Raw genomic sequence first — 23599 nt, forward strand, 5'->3', positions numbered from 1 at the left:
GCTGGGTCCGGGCGTCAAAGGGCTCAACTGCCACGGCCAAACCCCAAACGAGAGTCCCGGTCCCGTCAACCTCCGGTGTTGGGAACGCGTGAGCTGAGACTCGTGCAAGTGATCGTTCGTGATTGTTCTCGACGTATTCAAGGTACTGGGCTGGCGAGGTTGGTCGGGATGCTGGGGGCGGTGGTTTGGCTGTGGCAAAGGGGCGGCGTTGGCGTTGATCATGAGCACTGCGCAAATGAATACGAGTGCACATCGCAGAGACGTGATCTGCATTGGTGCTATGCCTCGAGTGATGGTATGCACATCCAGGTAGGTTGGTAAAGAAACAATAGAACTCTCCGGTGGACTTTGCCCGAGCAAATTACGAATAGAAATGAAGAGTGAATGAACGGGGGAAACAACACCATCGGGCTCAATTTTTGGTTCGCTCATCGATCGGTAACTTTTTGAGCGCGTGCGGTTTACACCTTCGACGACTTTTAGCGGTGCTTTCATGTTGGTATCTCAAGTACAGATACAGTATTGGTTGCCCCATAAGATGTGTGTGACTGCAACAAGAAGAAAGCAGTGTATATTCGCAACACACATAGTTACATCGAAACCTACATATCCGCAACAGCGTTCGCCATCTGCTCGAGAGCAGTGGATGCGGCAAGGACGTGCTCATCAGACTGACCAGGGCGTTGACGTTCAAACCCGAGGGCCTGCGAGCCGCTGCTCCACCCTCGGGAGTGGGATCGGCCGCAGCGCGGGCAGGCTCCGACGCGCACCATCCAGCACGATCGATGAAAGAGCGCCGGGCAGCCTTTGCAGCCGACAGTGTCCGTGTCAAACGGAAACAGCCTGTCTGGGCCACGGCAGATGGCGCAGTTCATCCCTTTGGCCTGGCATTCGCTGCAGTTGGCCACGTGGTGAAGCGCCGTGGCGATTGCTTTGCGCAGCAGCGGGGTTAACGTGCCGGCATGCAGTTGAACGAGGTCATCGCCCGAGTACAGATCGACATTGTCATCCAACAGGTGGTCGCGTGGGTACAAAAGCTTTCGTAGCGGGTTGGAGTTGCCGAGCTTGCCCGGTTTGACACCAGCACCGCCACTACCAGCCTGTTGGCTAGATTGAGGAGCGAGCGCTGTCGACTGCTGGCGTGAAGCTGCTTGGCGGGAGGCTGGCGGGGCAAATCCAGACGTCCAGGACGAAATCCAGCTTCCGGCAGCAGCAGCAGCAGCCGCGGACGGCTGGACCCCGCCGTCCTGCGCATCAGCATCCTCTGGCAAGACGTCTGCATTGTCCGTGGAAGGCGCTTCATGGCTGCTGGGCAGGCCTTCCGAGTCGTAGAGCCGGCATCCGCTCACCACATTGCGGATTGCCAGCAGTCGCTGTCGAAGCGACTTGACCTCTTGCAACTCTTCAACAAGGCCGTAGAGCAACGGGTTGATGAGTTGAATGTCGAATACGGGCGACGGCCCCATGTAGTCGAGGAAGTCACGCGCGACACGGGACACGGCGTACTTGGAAAAGTCCCAGTTGTGCACAATTCTCGCCGGGATGATGCGCAGGTCATTGTGGTGGCAAGACTGGCAGTAGTAGCGACCGTCGTAGCTGCAGATGCGATAAGGGCCAAACACCATGCCGATGGGCGACTTGCAGCCGTGGCACTTGTACAGCTGCGAGTCCAGACCCCGCTCGGCTCCGAGCTCGTAGATGAGCGACAAGAGCGCCAAAAACGCATGGTCGTTTTCCTCGCGATAGGACACGGCAACAAGATCGTCCTCGCCCTCCAGGCTGTTCATGACAAATTCAAACTCGCCATCCGAGTCGTCAGCCGTGTGGGCGGCCGACTTTGGGGTTTCCTTCAAGCTGCGCGTCTGCTGGTAGTGCGAAAATAGTGAACTGGATTGTCCTATGCTGATTTTGGCGGCTAAAAAAGCACAAAGTCCAGAAACACACACAAAATAGCCAAAGCAAATGAGAAACAATGCAAGGTACACGTTTTTGTTTCCCCCCCCCCTCGCACTCCTGCAAATAACACGTACCTCGCAGATAAGAGCTAATACCGTCGACAGCACTGCTGGCAAGCATGGAAGAGGCAGCGACTGCGTTGGCCGAGGCAGAAAAGGCCAGCTGGCGGGCTGTCATGGACGCTGCGACGAGCGATGCAGTCAAAGCCCCAAGTCGAGCCTGGGTTGTGGTCGGCCGATCGACTCGGCGCGCAGAGGCATCCAATGACGCCTCGTACTCGGCCGTCAATCGCTGGATTTCAGCCTCGCTTGCGAATGGGTTGGGCGGAGCCGACAACTCGGACGATGTGGGATGGTCAAGGTGACCACCAGTGTACAGCTCGTTCCGTGTTGTGTTGGGCTTTGCGTAGAGTTCATTGCGCACTGCTGTGGCATCCGATTCGTCCTCCGGAGGGGTAGATGGCCGTTCTGACACGGGTGCAGAGCTCGCCGCAATTGGCTCTGGCGCCTGCGTCGCAACAGAGGCCTCATCGATTGGAACTGGATCATGGGCATGGTTTGATTGGTTTACATCGACGATTGCGGCACGATCCTCTGGTACTGGTGGTTCCGAACTCTCATTATCGGGTTTTGCCGACGACTGGAGTTCCGGCGGCGAGTGAGGCGAGTCAGGCGAGTCAGGCGAGTCAAGTTGGTCTGGAAGTTCAGGCTCTGTCGCCTTTTCGTCAGTCTTGGCAACGCTTGGGTCATGGCTATCGTCGGCGTCAGGGACTGGGGAATCAGGCGAGACAGCAGGCGACAGAACACCAGCAATCGGGGAAGAAACATTCACATGTCGGGACAGCAGCGACCCATAATCCTCGAAATCCTTGATCGGAGACTTTGGAACAAGCGGGACATGTGCGAGGAGCTCTGCGGCAGGTGTTGGCTTGGACTCCGCGACATCCTCATTATCGTCGTCATCTTCAGGAGTCGTTTTGCGATCATGCTCTGACGTCTCGGGTTGCAGGTCAGCCAGAGGATGAGAGGACGGCAGCTTCAGCAGTGCTTCGAGATCCGGAGTGCTTGAAGGCTTCTCGCCAGCAGGTGCCTGCAGCGTTGCCGCGTCCGTCGACTCTGGCTGGGGCCCATCGTGAACGATGAGCGGACCAAAAGCCAGCGATGCATCGAGAACCACCATCGGCGCGACGGTAAACGAAGATAGTTGCTCGGCCTGCTCGGCAGCAGCCGCCTTGCGATTAAAAGACACGAAGGCACGCGCTGGAGTAGGCTGCGGGGATGCGTGTTGTGCTGGAGGGGCTGGCTGCGTCGCGTACACGGAAGGAACAACCGTCGCGGCGAAAGAAGACAGGGCGGACGACATGCGCGCAGTCATTGTTGCTGGTTCCGAGGAAGGAGCGGCAGTTGTGGAGGACGAAAAGCTGGACTTTCGGGCGCCAGAAACACCGTCGTCGGTGGCTGCAGGTGACTGAGAATCGGTGGACGCACGCTTGCTGGGCGACTCTGGTGCGGGTGGAGGGGCGTGCAATTGTGTAATCTGGGGCACTTTGGCCTGCTTGCGCGACTTGCTGCGCTTCTTGGACACAAAGAACGAAGCCATTTCATCATTGTCAAGTCCGTTGCTGGACTCTCCGATTGCGGGAGAGAGAGATGTCACGGGAGATCGAGTCGTTGCGTTTGGCGGCGACCCGACAGGCGAGTCGAACGTCGGTTCTTCGGTCGGAGTCGGCTCGTCGGCCAGAATGGGCTCGTCGGCCAGCACGGGCTCTTCTGCCAAAATGGGCGAGTCGGGTTGCTCGTTACTAGGAGGGGCATTGCTGGGTTCGGCAAGGCGACTGGAATCATCAACAACCTGCTGTTCGCTCTCGACACCCTCATCAGCGCCAACGTCACTGGGCTCGACGTCTGTCGTAGTCAGCTCGCGCTCTGGACTGTCAATGCGGTCAAACGACGTGTCGTGCGTCAGAGATGGGGATTGGTGGGCAGACTCGGGCAAATCAGACATTGCTATTGACGGAGTGCTTGGCGTGGCTGGTTGAGATGGCTTCTTCGTGGTCGCAGCACCTCCGGTGTGTGCAAGGGAATGTAAGGGCGCAGGTGCTGACAAATGCGTCTCCTCGCACCACGTGTTCAAGGAAGGGTCGTTCAGGGCGATTTGGAAGGAAACGGTATCGAGGCTGGCAATCAGCATGCAAATGGTATCCCGGCGCTCGCCGTCAAGCATAATGGCGGTGGGTGAATAGTACGATCTGCACACAGAGCAAGGCCAAAAAACAATAGTGAGCTCGAATTAAAGAGCGTGTGTGTGCAAGTTTTTCGCTGCGAAATTCCTTTTCGTTACCGTAACAGCTTGCTGTTGGATTCCGAACAAATGAAACGCAAGTAGTTCTCGAGCGAAAACTCGTTCAATGCGAGGCGCACCCAGGCCTGAGAAGAAAGCCAACGTCAAGCAACCAGTTCAGCAAAAAAAACCAACAACACTTCCAAATTCCGCCAGCAACGTACGCGAGAGCGACCAATGTCAGTGGTCAAGACACGAATGGATGTCAGCTCGGATACAGCAGCCTTGCGCGTAAACTGCACGACAAACTCCCAGAATGGGCTGCGCGGCGGGAACTGCATGACGAGGTCGTGCTTGTCGACGTGCAGCGATTGGAATGCCTCTTTCACATTGAGCATCTGATCAGCGAGCGGATCGAGGGTGAGTGCGTGCGTTTCTGGAGGGCACCTTCTCCCAACCATGTTCTGTTTTACCTTTGATTTCAAACCAGGGCGGAAACCATGCACAAATATACTTTCGATGGCCGAGGTCAGATGCACGACGGCCGGTTCGCTCTTGAGCGGCTCTTGCTGGTTGATGGCAAACCTGGCCAAGCACTGTGCACGCACAAAACATGATGCAATGCAATTGCGGAGTTAGCAACAATCTCAGACCGATCTCAGATTTTTATGGCTTCGGTCTCAACCTCTTGGAGTGCAAATTTGAGCTGCAGGATGAGCTGTTGCTTCTCGGTGGTGAGCGGGTCGTGCATTGGCGATCCCGACTGAGTGAATCGCGGCGACGGCGACGGCGACGACAGCGGAGGATGGGCGTTAGAGTTGGACGACGACGACGACGCGGAGCGGGATAGCGGCAACCCGGTCATCGAAGTCGAAGCGGACAGCAGCGACGACGATGCCGACGATGAGGCCGACAATGGCGAAGCTGCTGCGACTGCGGTTGAACGTGTCGCTGCAGAAGAGGAAGCAGAGGAAGAAGAGGAAGAGGAAGCAGAGGAAGCAGTATTGGCTGAGATTGATGACGCAGCGCCAGCTCCAGCAAACAGCGCCGTCCACGACCGACCGCTGCTGCCCTGCGCCCCGCCTGAGGATGATAATGACGCGCTGGTGGTGGTGGTGGTGGTGGTGGTGGGCCGCGGTGGAGCAGTCTTCAGTGGCTGTGCATTCGACGCCGACGACGACGAAGACACAGTCAAACTTCGTTCTTGGATGAAGTCCTCCGCTTCGTCGGGTTGGACGTGCTCGACTGATTGGTCATTCTCATTGGTCGCGTGCTGTTGCTGTGTTGGTGGTGGTGGTTGGCTGTGCTGCGGTTGCTGCTGCTGCGGCTTATGATGAGACTTGCGACCAGCCATTTCCAGCGTTTGAATGCGAAACACAAAGGAAGAAGAATGGATGGCATTGGTTTTTTGTGTGAGTGTGTTTTTTACAAGAAGACAACAGGAAAATCAAACACCGATCGTGGGCGGACAAGAAGAAGAAACAAAAGGCCCACAACAAAAAAAAGACATGAAAGATATCAATCAAAATCCACAACCTGGCAGCACTGCTGACCAAAGAAACGGAATAAAGGGAGGAAAAGTCAGGCAGAGCGATCAACGCAGACAAGTTAAGCATCGATCTTCTCAAAGTGAGGAAGGAGAGACTCGTAAATCTTGAGGTTCTACAAAAACAAAACACAAAAATCGTCAAAATCGTCAAAATCGTCAGAACTTGCATCCCTTTTTTTTTTTTCCCTCAAAGCCAGCTCCCCATGCACAAACAATCACAAACTCACCTGAGAATGATGGGCAATCTGGGCATTTGCGAGATCCGTCAGAATCTTCTTGAAATCCTTGACCTTGCGGCTGTGCCACGAATCAAACTCTTGGAGAACGAGCTCGTCAGTCTCCTTCTTCTCCTGCTGCTTTTCGCGGAGGGTTTGCTCGTCCTCGGCAATGGCGGTGGCGAGCTTGTCGAGCTTCTCTTGCTTGAGCAGCTCGGGGTTCTTGGACGAGAAGAAGGAGCCGAGGCCAGCCTTGCCGTCGGACGACTCGAGGCTGTTGCGCTCGTTCTCGTGCTTCATCAGCGTGTTTTGGGCGTTCTCGCATTGGTACTCGACGACGTCGCGCTTGTCCAGGAGGTCCTGTGTGGGGGAAAGCAGAAATGGTGAGTACTTTTTGTTCAGGCAATCAAGAAAGCAAACTGCAGTAGTCAAGATATCATTGTAGCTCTTACAGCACTGGCGGCAGCGTACAAGACGTACTCGTGGACGGGGTTGTTGTAGAGAGCGTCGAGCTTCTCAGCCTATTGTTGAACGCAAAAAAAAAAAACACACACATCAAGTCAGCCGATGAATGTCGAATCGATGCCACGCACTGATAACACTCAGAACATCACGACATACAGTCTCGTGGCCAATGGTGGCAAGCTTGTCGAAAGCCTGGCCGGCTTGGGTGAAGACGTCGCGGAGCTCGGATTCCGAGTTGGCAAGCATGGTGAAGACGGGGCCCATTTCTTGCAAGTCGTCGGCAATGTCTGTTCAGTGGAAATGGAATCGCCGCAGAGTGAGTCAAAAAGGCAGCGAAGAAAGAGGACAAAGCAGGTCCATTTCGGTTTTTTTTTTTTCACCAACAAACATGCCAAGAATACTCACCGCTGGCGTGCTTTTGAACCTTGGTGCCAATCTTCTCGAGGCTGGTCAGGTGCTCGCCAAGCGAGTTGGCGTGCGAGCGCAGGTTGGCAAAACGTTCGTCGGGGTTTTTGAGCTTGTACGAGGCAACGCGCTTGTCGATCGAGTCCTTGACCGAAGAGAGGAACTCGCCCTTCTCCTTCTTGGCAGTGTCGAGAGCCCACTTTTTCGCCTCGAGGAAGGTGTGCAGGTCCTTGCTGGTGGAGAGCTTGGCGTGGCTGGCGCAGCGGCGAAGGAAGCGCTCGAGGAAGTAGCGGCGCTTTTCGAGGAACTCGGGCGAGAAGCGGTTGAGGTGCTTGGCGACATCCTTGGACGGGAGCTGGGGGATGACGGAGGTTGAGAACTCGCTGAACAGCTTGGAGCGGAGCCAGACAAAGTCAGTGTAACGCCTGCGCACGAAAAACTCTTGCGCCTGGAACTCTTGCATGGTGGTCTTGGTCGTGACGCAGAAGCTGACGTACGCGTCCATGCCACTGCCGTGCTTCTCGGGGTCGGTGACAAAGATCTGCAGCGCAGCATTGTCGTAGGGCTCGAGGGCGGTCTGGCTCGACGAACCAGCGGCGCCAGAAGTCGATTCGGTGCGGGCGCGGATGACCGCGGCGTCGTCGTGTGCGTCCATCATGGTGTAGCTTTTTTTGGTTCTGTGAGATGTGCCAAAGAGAGAGAGAGATGAGTGGTGAAGTGAGTTGAAGTGAAGTGTTTTGCGGGAAGAGTGTGAAGGTGCGATGAGACCGCCACCAAGCGACATGGCACCGATGCAAGTCCAAAGTGCAATGAATGCAGGCATGAAAGGTGGGTTTGAACGGGAAAGGGCCTGGGGGTTAAAAGGGACGAAACAAAGGACAAGATAAAGAAGAAGAAAAAAAAAGTGGTGAAAACAGTAAGAAGAGCGAGGTATGAAAAGATAAGCAAGGGTTGTTAGAAAAGCGTAAGGAAATGATTCGTTTAAAAAAAAAGTGGACTTGCATTTTTTTTTTTTTTTTTTTTGTTAAAGAGATCTGTGAAAAATAACAAATAATAACAAATCATAAAATAAATAAAATAAAATAAATAATAAATTGTATTGATTGACGTTGTGTTCGCTCAACAAACGTTTCTTTGGTTCTTTTGGTTTGTGTTTTGATGGCTGTTTGTTGAAGAAGCGACTGTCGAAGAAGAAGAAAAGCGTCCAAAGCGAAAGAAGAATGGAAGAACGAGAGACGGGGAGAGAGAGAGAGAAGGGGAGAGAGAAGGGGAAAAGAGGGGAAAAGCTCCACCGCTCGCCTTTCGAAGAGAGGAGAGAGAGAGAGCCAGGCAAATGGGGGTGAGACGAGAGAGGAGATGGAGATCAACGCAAATGGGGTGAGAGGGTGAGAGGGGGAGGGGGGAGAGAGGGATGAGAGAGAGAACAACAAGAACATAAGCAATGGAAAATCCATACAAAAAATGATAAAAGACTGGAAGCAAAAGCACTCGGATTTAGAGAGTGAGAGAATGGATGGATGTTGGAGATTGGAGATCAAATAGTAGCAAATCAGCGGAAGAGTCGAGGCGCGTGGAGGAGCCACCGAGCCGGCTCGAACGGATTTTGTTGAAGCGAGAGTGACAAGCTTGGATTGAGGGGATCTGTGGTGGCTGGTGAGTTACTTGTACCTCAGTGCTACAACTTGAATGCTGCAAAGCTTGAAAATGGAAACCTGCTGCTGCTCTGAGCAGCTCAGTCGTCTTACTTTTTTCCGTTCTTTCTTGCTTTTCTTTTCTTTCAACCATGGCCAAGCACAACCCGGATCTCATCATGTGCCGCAAGCAGCCTGGCATCGGTAAACCCATCCCCTTGATGCGACCATTGCCTGAACTCGACTGTTGAGAGATCGAACTAACTATGACTTTGCATTGTGGACTTTGCATTGTAACTGTTGACAGCGATTGGCCGGCTCTGCGACAAGTGTAAGTTGTGGTCTTGAATGAACTGGAAATCAGCTGCTTCGTTTGACCTCTTGGTGCGATCTGTCCAGAGAGAGAGAGAGAGAGAGAGAGAGAGTGAGTGAGAAGGGACGCGACGACTGAACGACGCTCAAAGCTGGCCTCGCCCCCACCCTGACACGCTCATCGCGTACAACCACTTGCGATCAAACATCCAGACTGAGTTAGACCTGAGTCTGGAGTGGACTTGGACTGGACTGGGCGGATGCGAGCAGAAAAAGCATCTCAATCTGCGTTCGGCCAATGGACGCCAACCATTGAATCGCGTACTCTCCTCACTGAAGCATCACCAAAACCGTCCGAATGAATGACTCAAAATGCATTGTGATACTTCCTTCCTTATAGGCGACGGCAAATGCGTCATCTGCGACTCGTATGTGCGCCCGTGCACGCTCGTTCGCGTGTGCGATGAGTGCAACTATGGCTCCTTCCAAGGACGGTGTGTGATTTGCGGCTCGGTTGGCATCTCGGACGCCTACTACTGCAAAGAGTGTACCATTCAAGAAAAGGATGTAAGAGAACAGCGGTCGTTTTGTTGCCAAACTTCTGGTTTTGTTTGCTCACGACGCTTTTTTCTGTTGTTGTTGTCATCACCATAGCGCGATGGCTGTCCAAAGATTGTCAATCTAGGTGTCTCAAAAACAGACATGTACTACGAACGAAGCAAGTACCAATTCAAAAAGGACCAGGCCAATGGCGGTGGCGGCGGGTTTGGGTAACAGTTCGCCCGCCCGCCCGCGCCCATTGCTGCTTTGTTAAAAACCGCGCTATGTGTGCGTGTGTGTGTGTGTGTGTGTGTGTGTGTGTGTGTGTGTGTGTGTGTGTGTGTGTGTGTGTGTGTGTGTGTGTGTGCTTGTTACTTGTTTAACATGGCTTCTTGCCCATCCTCAGTCGACTCCAAGTTGCGCAGGTGAAGAGAGAAGAGCGGGAAAAATTGCTGAGCGCTCCATTGCAGCACAGAATTACCACTCTACACCAGCTCAGCTCACCCCACCTCACATTCCCCATAAATCTCCCACTAGTTGAATTTCGTTTGAATGTCTTGATCTGAGCGTCTGATGATCGTGTCCTCGTTCAGTTCACTTTTTTTTTTTTCTCTTCGTCTACCTTCGGACATGGCCGCAGCCCAGCCCCAGTCCGTTACCATCACATTGCGCGAACTTGGTGCTCTCAATGCGCCCACCGACTTGCAGACGCAGCTCCTGCAGCACAACGTACTCCACCTCTTTTCGCGAGATGTGCCGTATGGTTTCCTCGGCGTGCAGCCGCTCCTGACAGGTCGTGCCTCGGCGCCCCCGCACTATCTCACAGGCCCTGGTGGCGTTGGCAAGAGCGGCATCCTGTTCATGCTGGTGGTCGAAGTTCTGCGTCACAACAACGCGGTGCTCAACGGTCGCGCGTCGCCAGTCCCGAACGCCGCCAACGAGCCTGTCCTCATCATCTACGTACCGAATGCAGACGAGATTGTGAGTGCTGCGCCGCAGGTTGCCGCAGAGTTGATGCTCGGGCATGTTCATCGTGCCAACGACAACGCGCTACAGGTCGAGCAGTGGCCCTCGACTATCTCGACGCGCGTTCGCGACTGGTGGACGAAGCTGAGACAGACTCTAGACCGCGACGCTCCTGCTCTCGAAATCTGGGAAGCGGTTTTGGCGCTCCTGCGTCAGCAGCCGCTTCGCGCCCTGTTTGCCATTGACCAGTGGAACGCGCTCGTCACCGCCAGCAACCTGCCGGACAATCACCCGCTGCGACCGATGCGATCCATTGCCTTCGCCACCTATCTCTCGCAGCTCATCACCGCCGTGAGCTCGTCCTTTGGCGCGGTCGTTCTCCAGCCCGGGGTCTTCCGTGACGCTGAGCGCACCACTCGACAAGTGGATGTGAGGCGGCTGACCCCGGCCGAAGGAGAGGCCCTGCGCGGGATCTGGAACCAACGTGCGAGCCCCATCGTCTCGCCTCAAGACATGCGCGCCGTTGTGGAGCGGACTGGAGGCATTCCGCGGCTGTGCGAGTTCTACTACTGGTCTCGGCGAGACACTGCCATGGCTTTTGACCGCCTTTGCATCAACTACTACTTGGAGCGCTTCCACGGCGTGGCGCGGCATCTCGCGGGTCGTTTGGACGACACCGACATGACGCGTCGCTTCCAGGAGGATCTAGTTTCGCTGTATCTGCAGCGCCCGTCCCTTCAGTCGTCGCCCTCGGTCACGGCGCTCTGGGAGAGTACCGGAATGCTCATTCGGGACAACAACGATCTGAACAAGCTCATCCCACTCAACGCGTTCGTCATGAGCGCTGCCACTATGTTCATCGACAGCACACTCGCTCATCGACTGAGCACCATCTACCACGACCCTCCCATTCGCTGGCGTGCCCTCGAGCTGTTCGTGGCCGCTTGTCTTCGTTCAAACAGACTGACGGCCATTCACTCGACCAACCTGCGGCGTGACACCCGGCGCAAACCGTTTACCATCCAGTGCACTGCACCCCATTTCCTGGACGCAAGCTTCTGCTCGGACGTTACGGCGTATCTTGCGCAGCACAACGGCGGCCAACCCTTCCCGCTCGGCACCCTTCTCGCGCCGGCCTTCAACCTCCCGGTCGTCGACTACGTCACTTTTGCACCGTGCGGAGATCCCCAGGGTCGACGGGCGGTCACCCACGAGCTTGTCTTTATTCAAGTCAGCGCTGGCTCATACGCCGACCACCACACCAAGCTGCCCCACCTCTACCAGCAACCACCGTCATGGGGCGACACTCTCCTGCGTTCGTTTGAGCGCGCGTTCGGAATCGCTCCCGCAGCAGTCCCGATCGACCGCACGCAGCTTCCGCCGCGAGTCAGATACATCTACATCACGGTAAGCTCGGTACGAATGCAGCGAAACACGCTCGGCTCCGGAAGTCTCGTTCATCTCGTTTCCGAAAACGATGTCGAGGAAATGGACCGCGCACGCTGGGCTGCCATGGCTCAGTGACAACACACCATTGCATTGACCACGTTTTTTTTCTCGGCTTTACATATTGTTGGAGATCCTCTGGGACTACAAAGTAAGTGTGGTGAGACGGGCACAGGCGCAACTTGACTTGTGTCCATATTTGGCAGGAGGGGCCCTCGCGACCGACACAAGGCCTCCAACGCATTCCATCGCCCTCAAACTATCCTATTTTGATGCTTTGTTGACCCAGTTTCCATCTGTGAGACTCCGATTCCCACGGGTTGGGGCTTAAAGCTCTTGGCCAGGTAACGTCGATTGATTGATACAAAATGCGCAATGACAACTATCCAAAAGCATCCAAATACACCAGAATGTGCTAAATCCTCATTAACTACCACCGGCTAACCTCGCCGGCTGGACGGACGCAAACTCGGGTCCTGACACCATCTATTGCGAAAGTTGGAATAGACTGGAAGCGCATTGTGATTTTTGCCTCAAAACAAAAAAAAAAAAAAAAAAGTTTTAAAAAGCAACCTTTTCCCCTTCCGATCCGCACCAAAGTTACCAAATCAACTATATAAATTTGTTCTTTCTAATGATAGAGGTTGCAGGGCGAAGAAATGAACAAGGAGGCTTCGAGTCTTTGGAAGCTCTTTTTTTTTTTTTCTTCAATTACAACTCAGTCTTTCTTTTTTTTTTTTTTGTTTTTTTTTTCTTTTTTTCCTTGGTGCATCCCGACCGCGGCTCTTCCTCCGTTCCCAGTCACTCACCTCTCCACTCTTGCCTGCAGTACGCTCACGCAGCCCACTTCTCCCTCCCCCCCCCCTCCCCGCCTCGACGGCCCACAGCAAGCAACAGGCTTTCATTCTTTTCAATCGGCACCCTTTTTTTTTTTTTTTTTTTTCCTTGCAGTTGTCCGATCGGTTCCCTCCCTCTGGTCTCGTTCTCTCGCTTGCTTCGTCCATCCACCCATCCATCTTCCCCTCAGTGTGTGAAGCGAGCAACGTCTCCCATCTCAAAGGCCCCAAACAGCAGCCATCCACACAAACAGGAGAGGACTTTGCGTTTTTGAATTGGAGCACAAAACAAACGGTGCTCTTCTTCTGCCAAAACAACACAAAAAGCCCCCTTCTTCCAAATCTCGACTTCTCGACCAGCTTCAGCTTCAGCTTCAGCATCGGCTCATTGTGCTTGTGTTTTGCTTGACAATCACCACCACTTCCCCCTTCAACGCCAAACACAGCTCAAAAAGCCCGCGGCTCAACACAAATCTAAACCCGAAATAAAGGCCAAATATTAAAACGAAAAAAAAAAAAATGTCTGGACTCGATGCCTCAGCCTCGGCGGCCTCCCTCGGGTCTGTGCAGGGCCCCGCGACCACCAACGTGCTTGTGACGCCAATCGCAGGCTTCCACACTGAGCGCGAGCGGCTCCTCTCCGTCAATCTCGGTGGTACGTTCAAACAATACCAAAAATGCTCAAAAACAATACTCTTCCAATGCATACAACTGTGGCTTTTTATTTTTTTTTTTATTTTTTTTTTTTTCATTCCTTCAAACCCTTCTGCTTTTTTTTTTTTTTTTTTTTTTTTTTTTTTTTTAATCCTTCTTTGCTTTTGCTTTGCTTTTGCTGGTCGACCGGTCGGTCTGTAGGTGGAGTCCCCTCTGTTCGCACTCCACTGAATTGCTCTTCTCTCGCTCTCTCTCTCGCTCTGTCTCATTCGCTTTGGGCTTGCGTGTCTATTTTTTTATGATTTTTTTTTTTTTTTTTGTTGCGGTTGCATTTTTTCTTTCTTTTTTATTGTTTATTCGTTTTTAGTAAGCTGATCTGGTTTTTAAGGCTTGAGCGTATACGAGTTGTTCACTACCACGCCCTGTCATTTTCTTTTCTTTTTTTTTCTTTTTTTCAAAGATTCGATCTATCTGGTGTTTGCCCTCTCTGATCTTTGAGAAGAGGGGGAAACAATAACCTTTTGTAATGAAGAGCAGCAGACGACGGCAATAGCCGACCACAGTGTGTGGCAACAGTATCCACTGCAACCACAAACCTCAGCTTGACATTCACCTTTGCTATTTTTGTGCAAATGCGTGTGAAACCAACACACACACACACACACACACACACACACACACACACACACACACACACACACACACACACACACACACACACAGGCAAGACACTCGACTCGATCAAGACCAAGACATACACCATCGAACACACCCGAGAGCGTTGGTACGAGCGGTTCTTCTGGGACAAGGGTAAGTCGATCGTATTGTATTGGATTGATTGTGCTATGTTGGAATTCCGTTGGTTCTCCTCAAAGCATGTTCGCACATGCACACAAAAACTCAAACTCAAATCAACCCTTGCCAACCACACAGAGCACCAGAACTTTGTCGGCAAGCACGATGTTCTCGGCCCGATCGCATTGTCGTTGCTCAAGGAAAAGGTCGTTTCGTCTGCCGACGAGAAAAAGTACCAATACCGCGCTATTCTGTGGACCAAGAAGGTATGTGAGACAGGGTCTTTGTTGCAAAGTGTTTGGAACCTCAGCAATGATGATGCGGGGCTTTTTTTTTTTTTTTTTTCGCTTTTTCGCTTTTTCGAAATCACAACTTTGTTGCTTCTGCTCATCTCCTCCTCCATTTCTCTTTCTCAATCTCTCGACAACCCCACACAGGGAATGCTCCGATGCTACTTCCCCAAGAAATCAAACAAGACGGCAGACGTGTTTGCATCGATTGCAGATGCGTGCGAGTTGCAACGCTCGTCCTTGAACAATTTGATGCTGGTGCAAAAGGAGCAACAGCAAAAGCTCTCGACAGACCTGCTCAAGATTGAGTCGATGGAGACGTCTTCGCGACTCATCTTTGGCGTTGTATTCGGCCGGAACAATCAGACAAGCCTCGAAGACATGCTTTTGAACGAGCACGGCTCGGAGACGTTCACTCAGCTGCTCGATGTGATTGCGACCAAGGTGGACGTGAACACATTCCAGAACAAGGATTTGATGAAGTTTGCCGGCTTGAGCGCCAAGTCAGAAACCACCTCGGACGGTGTCGAATCGGCCTACTATACCGAGTTTGACGGCTTTGAAATCATGTTCCACGTCTCCACCCTTCTGCCATACGTTGCCTCCGACATGCAGCAAGTCGCCCGCAAGCGCAAGATTGGCAATGACATTGGTGTGTTGGTCGTTCACGAGGGCACTGGCGGTTTCTCGCCGTCCATGACCAGCAGCAAGGTCAACCATGTTTTCGGCATGCTCCAAGTCGACAAGCGACAAAACACGCATGTGCAGTTCCGCTTTGTCACCGCCGCCAAGGACGAGGTCCCAGCCTTTGGCCCCGTGCTCCAAGAGGAGTTGACTGTTTTCGACGATCCTGCCGTTTTCCGATCTTTCATTCTGACCAAGAGTGAGTGTGGCTTGTTGCCGTTGTCGATAGTTGTGCTTTTTTTGTTTTTGGCTGATATCTCGCAATGACTGACGTGTTTGTCGTTGTGTTTTGTCTGCTGCAGTGATCAACGGTGTCCATGCCGCCTATCACCATGCTCCTGGCTTCCGACGCGAGACAACGCAAGAAAAGCTGCTCGATGACTTGTTGAATCGCTACAGCAGTCGAAACCGGTATGCATTTATGCTTGCAACAATAGAGCCGTGTTTTGTTTGTGCCTTCATCAAACTCACTTCTTGCTGTCTCTCCGCCCCCCCCCCGCACCCTTCCTTGTCCAGCTGGGTCTCGTGGTCGTCAAAGCACGCTCGCCGTCGCTCAGTACTCATCTCGCCAGCAGAGCTGCATGCAGGTCTTTGCGCGTCCTGCTTGAAGCCAATCACCATTTCGGAGACGGGCGTGAGCGCGCTGGGCAAGTCGTGGCACGTCAACCACTTTGTGTGCGCTCACTGCGACGTTGCGTTCGGCACTTCTCCGTTTATTGTCAACCCGCAAGATAACAAGCCTTATTGCGAAAAGGACTATGAAGACTTGTTCTGCCCTCGGTGCCAGGCGTGCGAGAAGCCCATTTCCGACTACGTGTTGCAGGCGATGGGCAAGACGTGGCACATGCTCCACTTTGTCTGCGACGAGTGCCAGGAACCCATCGGCGAGCGTCTCTTTGTCGAAAAGGACGGCAAGGCATACTGCCTCGACGATTTCTACAAAAAGTTTGGCTTTGCCTGCGCCAAGTGCAGCGAGCTCATCACCGGCGAGTACATTGAGGCCCTCGGTCGGCGGTGGCACACGCAGTGTTACACTTGCTTCTCGTGCAACAAGTCCATCAACGGACCCAACGTTAACGCGATGGGCTTCCCGTGGCATCCCGACTGCTTCTGCTGCCAGGTAGGTTTTTTTGGCAGAGCGCTCGTTGAGTGTGGAGTTGTCTGGAGTCGAGTGTCTGACTGTTCTTTTGCTCTTTTCGACCACTTTTTGATGCCACAGGTCTGCAGGAAGACGTTCGACGACGGCTGCTTCTTTGAGCATGAAAACAGGCCGTACTGCGAACTCCACTTTTACGACATTACGGGCTCGTTGTGCGCCAAGTGCCAGGAGCCCATTTTGGACGACCAAATTGTCCGGGCCTTGGACAAGAGCTACCACGCCGACCACTTCTGCTGCATGAAGTGCAACAAAGTGATTGGCGACAACGAGCACTTTATTGAGCACGAGGCCATGCCTTACTGCCAAGGATGTGCTGTCGAGTTTGAGTCTTCAACATGAGTCTCTTAGCCCCAGCCTAATATTCGTGGTTGGATCAATGTTCGCTTTTTTCTGCTCTCTTTTTTTTTTTTTTTTTAATTTTCTTTCGTTTTGAACAAATCCTTTTTTTGGGGGGGCTTTGCTTGGTATTGGAGGGTTTTTTGTTTTGCCACCTGCACGACGCCTGGGGCGTCTGTTGCTTTGGCTTTCATTCCCGCCGTCCTTTGATGCAGAGCCCTTTTGTTTCCTTGGTCTTGTTTTCACGCTCTTGTTCTCGCATAAGTGTATGAGAGCGTGTCGGTTCTCTCTTGCCTTTGTTGTTTGTTGTGCGTGTACTGTCTTTTATGTGTGTTGCTTTGTTTGACCAGTGTTTGTAGTTGTTGTTGTTCAGTGTTGCACTTTTTTGTTTGTTTGTTTGTTTACAAATTCATCTCATTCATCAACTCCCAACCAATTACGGCATCTACAAATATTATCTAATAACAAGTTCGGTTTACTGTGTGAATTGCGAATCCAAGTGCGATGGGTGGGCCTGTGATGAAGAGTTGTTGTTGTTGTTGTTCACGACGTGGTTGGGCTGGGCTAGCAAATGCTGGTGAGCTTGGAGCTGCTGGAACTGTTGGAATTGGCTCATTTGTTGCATTCTAGTAAGCTGGAGCTCGCGCTGTTGTTGGTCCTGGAATGCTTGTTGTTGTTGAGATATGTCTTGTTGTTGTTGAGCTATTGGTGCCGGAACGGCGGCAGCTGCAGCTGCCGTTGACGCAGCCGGCGCCTGTGCTGCCTCGACAGGAGGCTCGAGAATCATGGTGATGCCAGTGCGGTCGAAAATGCTTTGCTCTGTGCCGGGTTGAACAGACTGTTGGTTATCAAACAACAACAACAACGACAAAACACTGCTGCCCCCACTTTGCCATCAAAACAACACAGTCCGCAAATAGCTCACCATTGGGAAGATTGCCAACGATCGCATGGATGGAAGCAAAGTACACGTGTTGAAGCGCTTCGGCCGCGGAGACACGCATGGCGGGATTGTACTGGAGAAGTCGGTTGAGCAAGGTCACGCCGAGCGAATCCATCTTTGGCACAATGGAGGCCAGCTGGACGGCCGGTGTGACTGGAAAGTCGCCGCGAAAGTTTGGCAGCTGCGACACGCCAGGCCAGGTGAGCTCGGTGGGTGTGCCGCGCTGCTTGAAGATGCGCGCCAATTGCTCGTCGACATTCTTCCCGGCAAACAGCGGACGGCCAGTGGTCATTTCGCCAAAAATACAGCCAATCGACCACATATCGATGGACGTGCTGTACACCTGCGAGCCCATCAGGACGTCTGGCGGCCGGTACCACAGCGTGACGACTTCGTGCGAGAATGCCTTGACGGGGATGCCAAATGCGCGCGCCAGGCCAAAGTCGGCCAGCTTGACGTCGCCGGTCGCGCGATTGAGCAGCAGGTTCTGCGGCTTGAGGTCGCGGTGCAGGATGGACTTGGAGTGGCAGTACGCGATGCCGCGCAGGACCTGGTACAGGATGAGCTGGACGTTCGCCGGCGCCAGGTTCTTTCCGCACGCGTCCATATGCTGCTTGAGGTCGCAGTCGAGATGCTCAAAGATCAGCGTGAGGCGCTCGCGGGTGTGCGCGACGTCCAGCAAGGCGACAATGTTGGCGTGTCGGAGTTCCTTGAGCAGCGAGATTTCACGCAGCGCAGTGCACGGCGTCCCTTCGTCGCGGTTGAGGTTGATTTGCTTGAGCGCGACGAGGGTCGAGCTTGGTCTGTAATACAGCAGGAGGAGCATGGAGGAGGTGGTTCAGTTCAGAGAGAGAGGATTAAGGTGTTGAAGTGGTTTTGAGGTTTGAGACCGCAAAGATGGAAGATTTTCTGAGATTTCTGAGATTTCTGAGGGTTTTGAAAGATTTCGAAACATTTTGAAAACACTCACTTGTGAATGGCGCGGAAGACGCTGGCGTAGGTGCCTTCGCCGAGCTTGGTGGACAGCTCGTATTGCTCAAGCTTGCGGGCGTACGCGTCGGATAAATGGAAGGACATTGGATTGAACACAAAGAGAGACTGAGAAGGAAAATATACATTTGGGGAAAATGGCAATACAAAAGACTAATAACAACATAATGGACGAGTCGAGGTAAGCAGCTTGGTCAAAAAAGCACACGCAGCTGGATGAGAGACGATTAACAACAATAAATGAATGAATGGATGAATGAATGTCGGGACTGGGAGATAGAGGATGGTGAGAAGCGCGCGCTCAAGTTAGAGCGTTGCCAAAGAGACTGGTGGCTGTTGGGTGGCTCGATGGGAAACAGCGTCGTTGAGATCACTCGGCAGCAGCGCTGGATATTGATTCGGTTGATCGCTGACTCTCGTCAATTGGGGCTCTCGCCAGTCTCCTGCTCGCCAAAATCTTCTTCCTCAGGAACATACGACAGTCGCCCGGTGGGACTCGTCGGAGGAAGGCTGGCCAAAGACGAAGGCGGTGTCAAAGGAACCACCGCTGTGACATCGTCGGGCGATGACACTTTCGAATCGAACGGGTCGGCCGACAGCTCCGACAAGTTTGACAGTGACGAAGACTCGGCGGATGCCAAAGGACTATTGTCGAAAATCGCATTCAGCAAGCACGCCTGCACGCCCGCCAACACGTTGTCTTCGACCGTTCCTGAGGAGATTGTTGACCCGCCTCGCCTGGTGACTGGCTCGTGTGTTCCAACTACAAGCAGAGGACACAGAACAAAACATCAACGAGTTGGAATGAGCATTGGTGGGAGGGGGGGGGCAAGAGTGCAGACATTTTCCGACGAACGGACGAAACTCACCTAAATCATTCAAATCCACTAAAAGAAAACTGCCAACTCGCGTGCGCGAGGAAGCACGAGGCTTGACAGTGCCACCGACAGCCATGACGCTGGCAGCATTGTCCAAGTCCTTCAAACTGTCGCCGTCGTTCTCGTCTTCGTCCATGCGGTATTCAAAGTCGCGCAAGTCGCCATAGACGTTGATGGTGACAAAGAGAGGCTTGATGGAATCATCGTCGTCGGACTCTTCGTCGTCTGGGAGGTCTGAGATGTCCATGACGCTGTCGCGCACTCTGCCGACAGAAACAACTGGCTCTGTGTTTGACTCGATTGTTTGCTGAGACGCGCGCCTTCGCCTCCAGGGCAGTCTGCTTGATCTTAGTGACGGTGCGGGCGAGGTGGCTCGAGACGAGGCTCGTGTGCTGCTCGGAGAAGATGCGTTGGAGGAAGTCGAATGAACGGACGGCGAGTAAAGCGGGTTCATGGAGCCAGCAGAAATCGTCCCGCTGTGTTCCCGTGATGGGCTGGAGACGGTGGTGGCCTCTGAGGATGTGAGGTAGGATGCTGTAGGAGGAAAGACCTCGAGAAACTCGAGAATTTCGCGGAACGGGGCAACCAGGGATGGCAAGTTGGGAATCGACAAGAGCTCCTGCATGTACTGCTCCAGCTTTCGTCTTCGCATTTCGATGAATTCGGGTCGCTTATTGCCAAGAGCCTGTTTTGAGTGATGTGGGAAGTGTTGGGGGACGAGTGAGCTTCAACGATCGAGAAAGCAAAAGTTCAATCCGTTGAACATCGGCCGCTGCTGCTGCTGTACCTTTTTGCCTGGAAAGAGTGGGAGCGCAGTTTTGATGGATCTTCGCAGTGACTCGTTCAACGAGTAGAATTGGTTGTATCTCCTGTGGTTGGCACCATGTTGTCTTGGTGTTAGCAAACTGCAAACTCCTGAACAACTGAAAAAGAGTCAAAGAAAAAAAAAAGCAACAGACCTGAATACTGTCCACCGTCGCCCCATCACTGAGCTCGACACTTCGATGCGATACGTAGCAAACAATTTCCTACAATCACGCACCATCCATACAAAGTGAGTCTATATCTGAGCAGCTTTTCAATGCAATCCCATTTCAAAAGCAATGCAATGCCTCGCTTTTTCTCGCGGGGCAGACCCGACTCAACTTGTTATCTGCAGCGGACGATCGCATCTCGGCGCCTTGGACTGCGACGCGCAGTGCAGACTGGTCTGGCAGCGGCGGGCACACGGACGAGACGCTTCCATATCCAGCCAGCGGTCCGACAATGCTCGCGGCTGAGGGCGGCCTCGCCAGCATCGCAGCTGCTCCTCCTCCGAGCTGCTGATACTGCTGATATTGCAGCTGCTGGGGCCGCAGCGGCGAGAGTGCCTCGACAACATCGTCGTCCTCGTCCTGGTCGTCCTGGTCCTGGTCCTGGTCTGCTTCCTCACGCCGACGCTCAGCCCCGGCGGCAGTGGCGCCATTGCTTGTGTTCAATGGGATGAAGATGTTCGAGGTTGGTCGGTGTGGTGGCGCGGCTGTAGTGGTCGTCGCAGCCGCTTGCTGTAAGGAGGGCGCATTCGGGCGAGGTGGGCGCTGCGGCGGTGGCTGAGCCTGAGGCGGCGTTGACGGCTCCGATGATGGGGATGATGTTAAGGAAGGGCGCTCGTCATCTGGTGCAAGCGGCAGTGGTGGTGGTGGGTCGGTCTGCTGGACGAGCTCATCCAAGGCAGACATTGTTGAATGGAAGTCGAAAGAGAACGAAAGAGTGATCCGAGTCTGAGCGACAGTGACCACAAAAGTAAGTGAACATGCAAGAATGGGGAAAATGAGCATTGAAACGAGGGGCGAAGAGCAGGGGGCGGCGGGAGGTGGAGAGCGGGAGAGCAAAGTTGCTGAGAAAGTGTACAGAGCGCCGAGCGTTGAGAGTGTCGACTATGGTAGCCTGAAGTAGTGGTGGAGATGAGGTTGAGTACAAAGCGAGGGAGTTGAATTGTGAGGGGCAGCAGCACCGAATGGACGGAAAGGGAGAACGAGTTTGGGAAGAGAAAAAGCCGGGAACGTTGGCTCTCGAGCTCAGACAAGCGTTAAACGTAGGACACGTGGTGGGATGGAGAGAAGGGGCAGAACGATCTCAGAATGACGATCTGAGCATTGTAAGGGACAGCCGCTGAGATTGATTACCCATCTTGAAACTTCAGACGAATGAGGCTGTTTGGCAGCGCTTCGTGTTGTTGATCTCACTTCACTCTGACCAGTATCATTATGCCCTAGCGTTGCATTAGATGTTGTTGGATTACTCTATTCTCGATCAGCGCGCCTTTTGTGGAGCTCTACAGAAGTTGCCGTTTACCCACCAAAATCTATTCCCATCACCAGCTCTTTGATTCATCTTCCTCGGCTCTGTTCTCGATCAATGCACTCCCAGTGATTCTCCAACTAATGCCCCTTTCGCTCTATTCTCTTCGAGTGAGTTGAGCGATCTTTCCAATCCAAATCCGATCAACCTTCCTCCGATCCAACATGTCCTCATTCCCCCCCCCTCGTTCGCTTCCGATATAGATCTATTCTCCCTCGTTCATCTCGCTATGCTTCTTTCAATCTCCCGACTTGTGACGTTTTCTTTCTTGCTTTTTGTTTTGGCTGGAGTTGCATTGGGGGAAGATTTCAGTCCCGGTTTTTTTTTTCTTTTTTTTCTTTTATTACTTCCCATTCATTCATTCATCATTGAATGTCCTCGTTCTCTCCTTCTGTGCCTCACCATCCGTCTGCTCCGACGCCCGCTTCCAGCAGCAGTCCTGCGTGGTGCTCTACGCGCACTGGCGGCGTCGCAGCGTGGGCGGAAGGGGCCTCTGCACCGCCTACCGCTGAGCTGTTCCGCTCAACAACAATGATGACGCGCTGATGGTCACGTCGATCAAGCCGAGCCGCACGCTGCAGACCATCACTCACGATGATGCTGTTGATGATGAGCATGGCGAGCAGGCGAAAGGGCCGCTCGTGCAGGACGACGACGGCGACGACGACCAGGCCAACATGCACCTGCTCTGCTGCATCTGCGTCGAGCCGCTCGTCGACAACCGCCAGTGCCCGCGATGCTGCAACATGTGCTGCAAAAAGTGCCTCGAGTCGTGGGTCGCAGCCAGGCCGACGCATTTGGTGGCTGTTCCGTGTCCAATGGTAAAAAACCAAATTTACTCAGACATCTGAGACGAGCGATTTTTCTCAGACAAAAGTCCCCCCATCAGAGACATTTCTGATGGTCAAAGGCACTCATTGCTCACCTCTCTGGGTTTCTATTGCCAAAATTTTGCCATTTCCATCCCAGTGCCGACAACCCGCGCATCTGAACGATTTCAAGCTCAACGCCGAAAAGCAGCAGGCGGCAGACGCAATCATGCTGCGCTGCTCGGATGGATGCGGTGCTGTGCTGCGTGCCTGCGATCGTGGCGCCCATGCGACGCGATTCTGCCTCGAGGCGACCATTCCATGCCCGTTCATTCATTGCAAAGCGACCATGAAGCGCAAATCGCTCGATGTCCATGTCTTTTCCTGCCCATTCCGCACGCAGTACTCTGAGGTACAGTGTGACTATTGTGACTATCGTTCGTCACCCTCCTGTTGAACTCACTTGCCAACCTTTGATTTTGTAGAAGGAGCTGGAGGCCGCAGTCGACTTGGCTGAGGGCCGCAGCGTCCAGGACGAATCGCGCGTCAAAGCGGCTCTTCGTGCGAGCTCTCTGCGTCAAGAAACAATTGTGCATTACGTGAAGGAGAACGAAACACTCGCTGGCCTTGCCATCAAATATGGTGAGTTCTGGGAGCGTTTGTTTGTTTTTTAAAAAGCTGATGGCCTTCTGACACATCAACGGCTTTGCTCCGCATCGTCAACAGGCACGTCAAAAGAAGAAATCAAGCGCCTCAACCGACTTGTGGCTGACAACATTCACACGCATGTGATTCTACTAATGCCGAAATCATCCGTCGTTCCGCCTCCGTACGGTTTTTTTTTGTTTTGTTTTGGTTTTTGTGTGTTTTTCAATACGTCGTCGTGCTGAACCTCCTTCGTTTTTCAATACGTCGTCGTGCTGAACCTCCTTCCCTTTGCACTCACGAACCCAACAAGGAGGTCTTGGACTATAGGCCAGCTGAACCCAACAAGGAGGTCTTGGAGGCCTTGCGAAGGCGCCGGATGCTCAAGCAGTTCATCCGAGTAGCAGAATGCGAGCTGCATGAGGTACGTGTCTCTGTCTTTCTCAACCATGTTCATATGATGCTCACATTGCTT

General features: G+C 53.2%; 7 protein-coding genes across 8 annotated transcripts; 3 read left to right on the forward strand and 4 right to left on the reverse strand.

Annotated features, from left to right (window-relative positions):
- Positions 1 to 549: 549 nt before the first annotated feature.
- Positions 550 to 5616, reverse strand: CAOG_07041 (hypothetical protein). The gene is made up of 6 exons (XM_004343715.2): positions 4922 to 5616; positions 4710 to 4832; positions 4461 to 4634; positions 4297 to 4382; positions 2031 to 4204; positions 550 to 1915 (listed from the first exon to the last, which is right to left on the reverse strand). Exons 1-6 carry the CDS (start codon positions 5588 to 5590, stop codon positions 603 to 605), a joined length of 4539 nt encoding a protein of 1512 aa, XP_004343765.2. The 5' UTR covers positions 5591 to 5616; the 3' UTR covers positions 550 to 602.
- An 11-nt stretch (positions 5617 to 5627) lies between these two features.
- Positions 5628 to 8357, reverse strand: CAOG_07043 (hypothetical protein). The gene is made up of 6 exons (XM_004343717.2): positions 8327 to 8357; positions 6871 to 7547; positions 6622 to 6752; positions 6453 to 6521; positions 6013 to 6360; positions 5628 to 5898 (listed from the first exon to the last, which is right to left on the reverse strand). The coding sequence occupies exons 2-6, from the start codon at positions 7526 to 7528 to the stop codon at positions 5845 to 5847; spliced, it is 1260 nt and encodes a 419-aa protein (XP_004343767.2). The 5' UTR covers positions 7529 to 7547; positions 8327 to 8357; the 3' UTR covers positions 5628 to 5844.
- A 256-nt stretch (positions 8358 to 8613) lies between these two features.
- Positions 8614 to 9675, forward strand: CAOG_07044 (pre-mRNA-splicing factor). The gene is made up of 4 exons (XM_004343718.2): positions 8614 to 8705; positions 8809 to 8832; positions 9214 to 9380; positions 9468 to 9675. The coding sequence occupies exons 1-4, from the start codon at positions 8654 to 8656 to the stop codon at positions 9585 to 9587; spliced, it is 363 nt and encodes a 120-aa protein (XP_004343768.1). The 5' UTR covers positions 8614 to 8653; the 3' UTR covers positions 9588 to 9675.
- Positions 9676 to 9965: 290 nt separating this feature from the next.
- On the forward strand, positions 9966 to 12048 carry CAOG_07045 (hypothetical protein). Its single transcript, XM_004343719.2, has one exon. It carries the CDS (start codon positions 9984 to 9986, stop codon positions 11841 to 11843), a length of 1860 nt encoding a protein of 619 aa, XP_004343769.1. The 5' UTR covers positions 9966 to 9983; the 3' UTR covers positions 11844 to 12048.
- Positions 12049 to 12530: 482 nt separating this feature from the next.
- On the forward strand, positions 12531 to 16952 carry CAOG_07046. 2 transcript variants are annotated; one of them, XM_011272408.1, is made up of 8 exons: positions 12531 to 12593; positions 13048 to 13256; positions 13979 to 14065; positions 14189 to 14316; positions 14488 to 15223; positions 15327 to 15435; positions 15541 to 16144; positions 16244 to 16952. In XM_011272408.1, the coding sequence occupies exons 2-8, from the start codon at positions 13121 to 13123 to the stop codon at positions 16520 to 16522; spliced, it is 2079 nt and encodes a 692-aa protein (XP_011270710.1). In that variant the 5' UTR covers positions 12531 to 12593; positions 13048 to 13120; the 3' UTR covers positions 16523 to 16952. The 2 variants fall into 2 exon arrangements, with proteins under 2 accessions (XP_011270710.1, XP_004343770.1); XM_004343720.2 differs by lacking the exon at positions 12531 to 12593 and having other exon boundaries at positions 12800 to 13256.
- On the reverse strand, positions 16881 to 18549 carry CAOG_07047 (protein serine/threonine kinase). Its single transcript, XM_004343721.2, has 3 exons — positions 18433 to 18549; positions 17445 to 18265; positions 16881 to 17338 (listed from the first exon to the last, which is right to left on the reverse strand). Exons 1-3 carry the CDS (start codon positions 18537 to 18539, stop codon positions 16995 to 16997), a joined length of 1272 nt encoding a protein of 423 aa, XP_004343771.2. The 5' UTR covers positions 18540 to 18549; the 3' UTR covers positions 16881 to 16994.
- A 9-nt stretch (positions 18550 to 18558) lies between these two features.
- Positions 18559 to 21099, reverse strand: CAOG_07048 (hypothetical protein). The gene is made up of 5 exons (XM_004343722.2): positions 20477 to 21099; positions 20290 to 20358; positions 20118 to 20199; positions 19322 to 20015; positions 18559 to 19215 (listed from the first exon to the last, which is right to left on the reverse strand). Exons 1-5 carry the CDS (start codon positions 21046 to 21048, stop codon positions 18872 to 18874), a joined length of 1761 nt encoding a protein of 586 aa, XP_004343772.2. The 5' UTR covers positions 21049 to 21099; the 3' UTR covers positions 18559 to 18871.
- Between the last annotated feature and the right edge of the window lie 2500 nt (positions 21100 to 23599).

The sequence above is a fragment of the Capsaspora owczarzaki genome (assembly GCF_000151315.2).
Source record: "Capsaspora owczarzaki ATCC 30864 unplaced genomic scaffold supercont2.13, whole genome shotgun sequence".
Taxonomy (NCBI): Eukaryota; class Filasterea; order Ministeriida; family Capsasporidae; genus Capsaspora; species Capsaspora owczarzaki.

Coding starts and splice junctions, on each gene's coding strand:
- CAOG_07048 (XM_004343722.2), bottom strand. CDS start 21,048: ATGTCTGCCTTGGATGAGCTCGTCCAGCAGACCGACCCACCACCACCA. Junction 20,200..20,289: donor CGACGGTGGACAGTATTCAG/GTCTGTTGCTTT, acceptor TGCCAACCACAG/GAGATACAACCAATTCTACT. Junction 20,016..20,117: donor CACTCTTTCCAGGCAAAAAG/GTACAGCAGCAG, acceptor CACTCAAAACAG/GCTCTTGGCAATAAGCGACC.
- CAOG_07044 (XM_004343718.2), top strand. CDS start 8,654: ATGGCCAAGCACAACCCGGATCTCATCATGTGCCGCAAGCAGCCTGGC. Junction 8,833..9,213: donor TGGCCGGCTCTGCGACAAGT/GTAAGTTGTGGT, acceptor CCTTCCTTATAG/GCGACGGCAAATGCGTCATC. Junction 9,381..9,467: donor GTACCATTCAAGAAAAGGAT/GTAAGAGAACAG, acceptor TCATCACCATAG/CGCGATGGCTGTCCAAAGAT.
- CAOG_07041 (XM_004343715.2), bottom strand. CDS start 5,590: ATGGCTGGTCGCAAGTCTCATCATAAGCCGCAGCAGCAGCAACCGCAG. Junction 4,635..4,709: donor GCCCTGGTTTGAAATCAAAG/GTAAAACAGAAC, acceptor CTCGCTGATCAG/ATGCTCAATGTGAAAGAGGC. Junction 4,383..4,460: donor CTGACATTGGTCGCTCTCGC/GTACGTTGCTGG, acceptor CTTTCTTCTCAG/GCCTGGGTGCGCCTCGCATT.
- CAOG_07047 (XM_004343721.2), bottom strand. CDS start 18,539: ATGTCCTTCCATTTATCCGACGCGTACGCCCGCAAGCTTGAGCAATAC. Junction 18,266..18,432: donor GTCTTCCGCGCCATTCACAA/GTGAGTGTTTTC, acceptor GCTGTATTACAG/ACCAAGCTCGACCCTCGTCG. Junction 17,339..17,444: donor CGTTGGCAATCTTCCCAATG/GTGAGCTATTTG, acceptor AACCCGGCACAG/AGCAAAGCATTTTCGACCGC.
- CAOG_07046 (XM_011272408.1), top strand. CDS start 13,121: ATGTCTGGACTCGATGCCTCAGCCTCGGCGGCCTCCCTCGGGTCTGTG. Junction 14,066..14,188: donor GCGGTTCTTCTGGGACAAGG/GTAAGTCGATCG, acceptor CCAACCACACAG/AGCACCAGAACTTTGTCGGC. Junction 16,145..16,243: donor CCGACTGCTTCTGCTGCCAG/GTAGGTTTTTTT, acceptor TTGATGCCACAG/GTCTGCAGGAAGACGTTCGA.
- CAOG_07045 (XM_004343719.2), top strand. CDS start 9,984: ATGGCCGCAGCCCAGCCCCAGTCCGTTACCATCACATTGCGCGAACTT.
- CAOG_07043 (XM_004343717.2), bottom strand. CDS start 7,528: ATGATGGACGCACACGACGACGCCGCGGTCATCCGCGCCCGCACCGAA. Junction 6,522..6,621: donor CCACCATTGGCCACGAGACT/GTATGTCGTGAT, acceptor GTTCAACAATAG/GCTGAGAAGCTCGACGCTCT. Junction 5,899..6,012: donor AGATTGCCCATCATTCTCAG/GTGAGTTTGTGA, acceptor TTGTTTTTGTAG/AACCTCAAGATTTACGAGTC.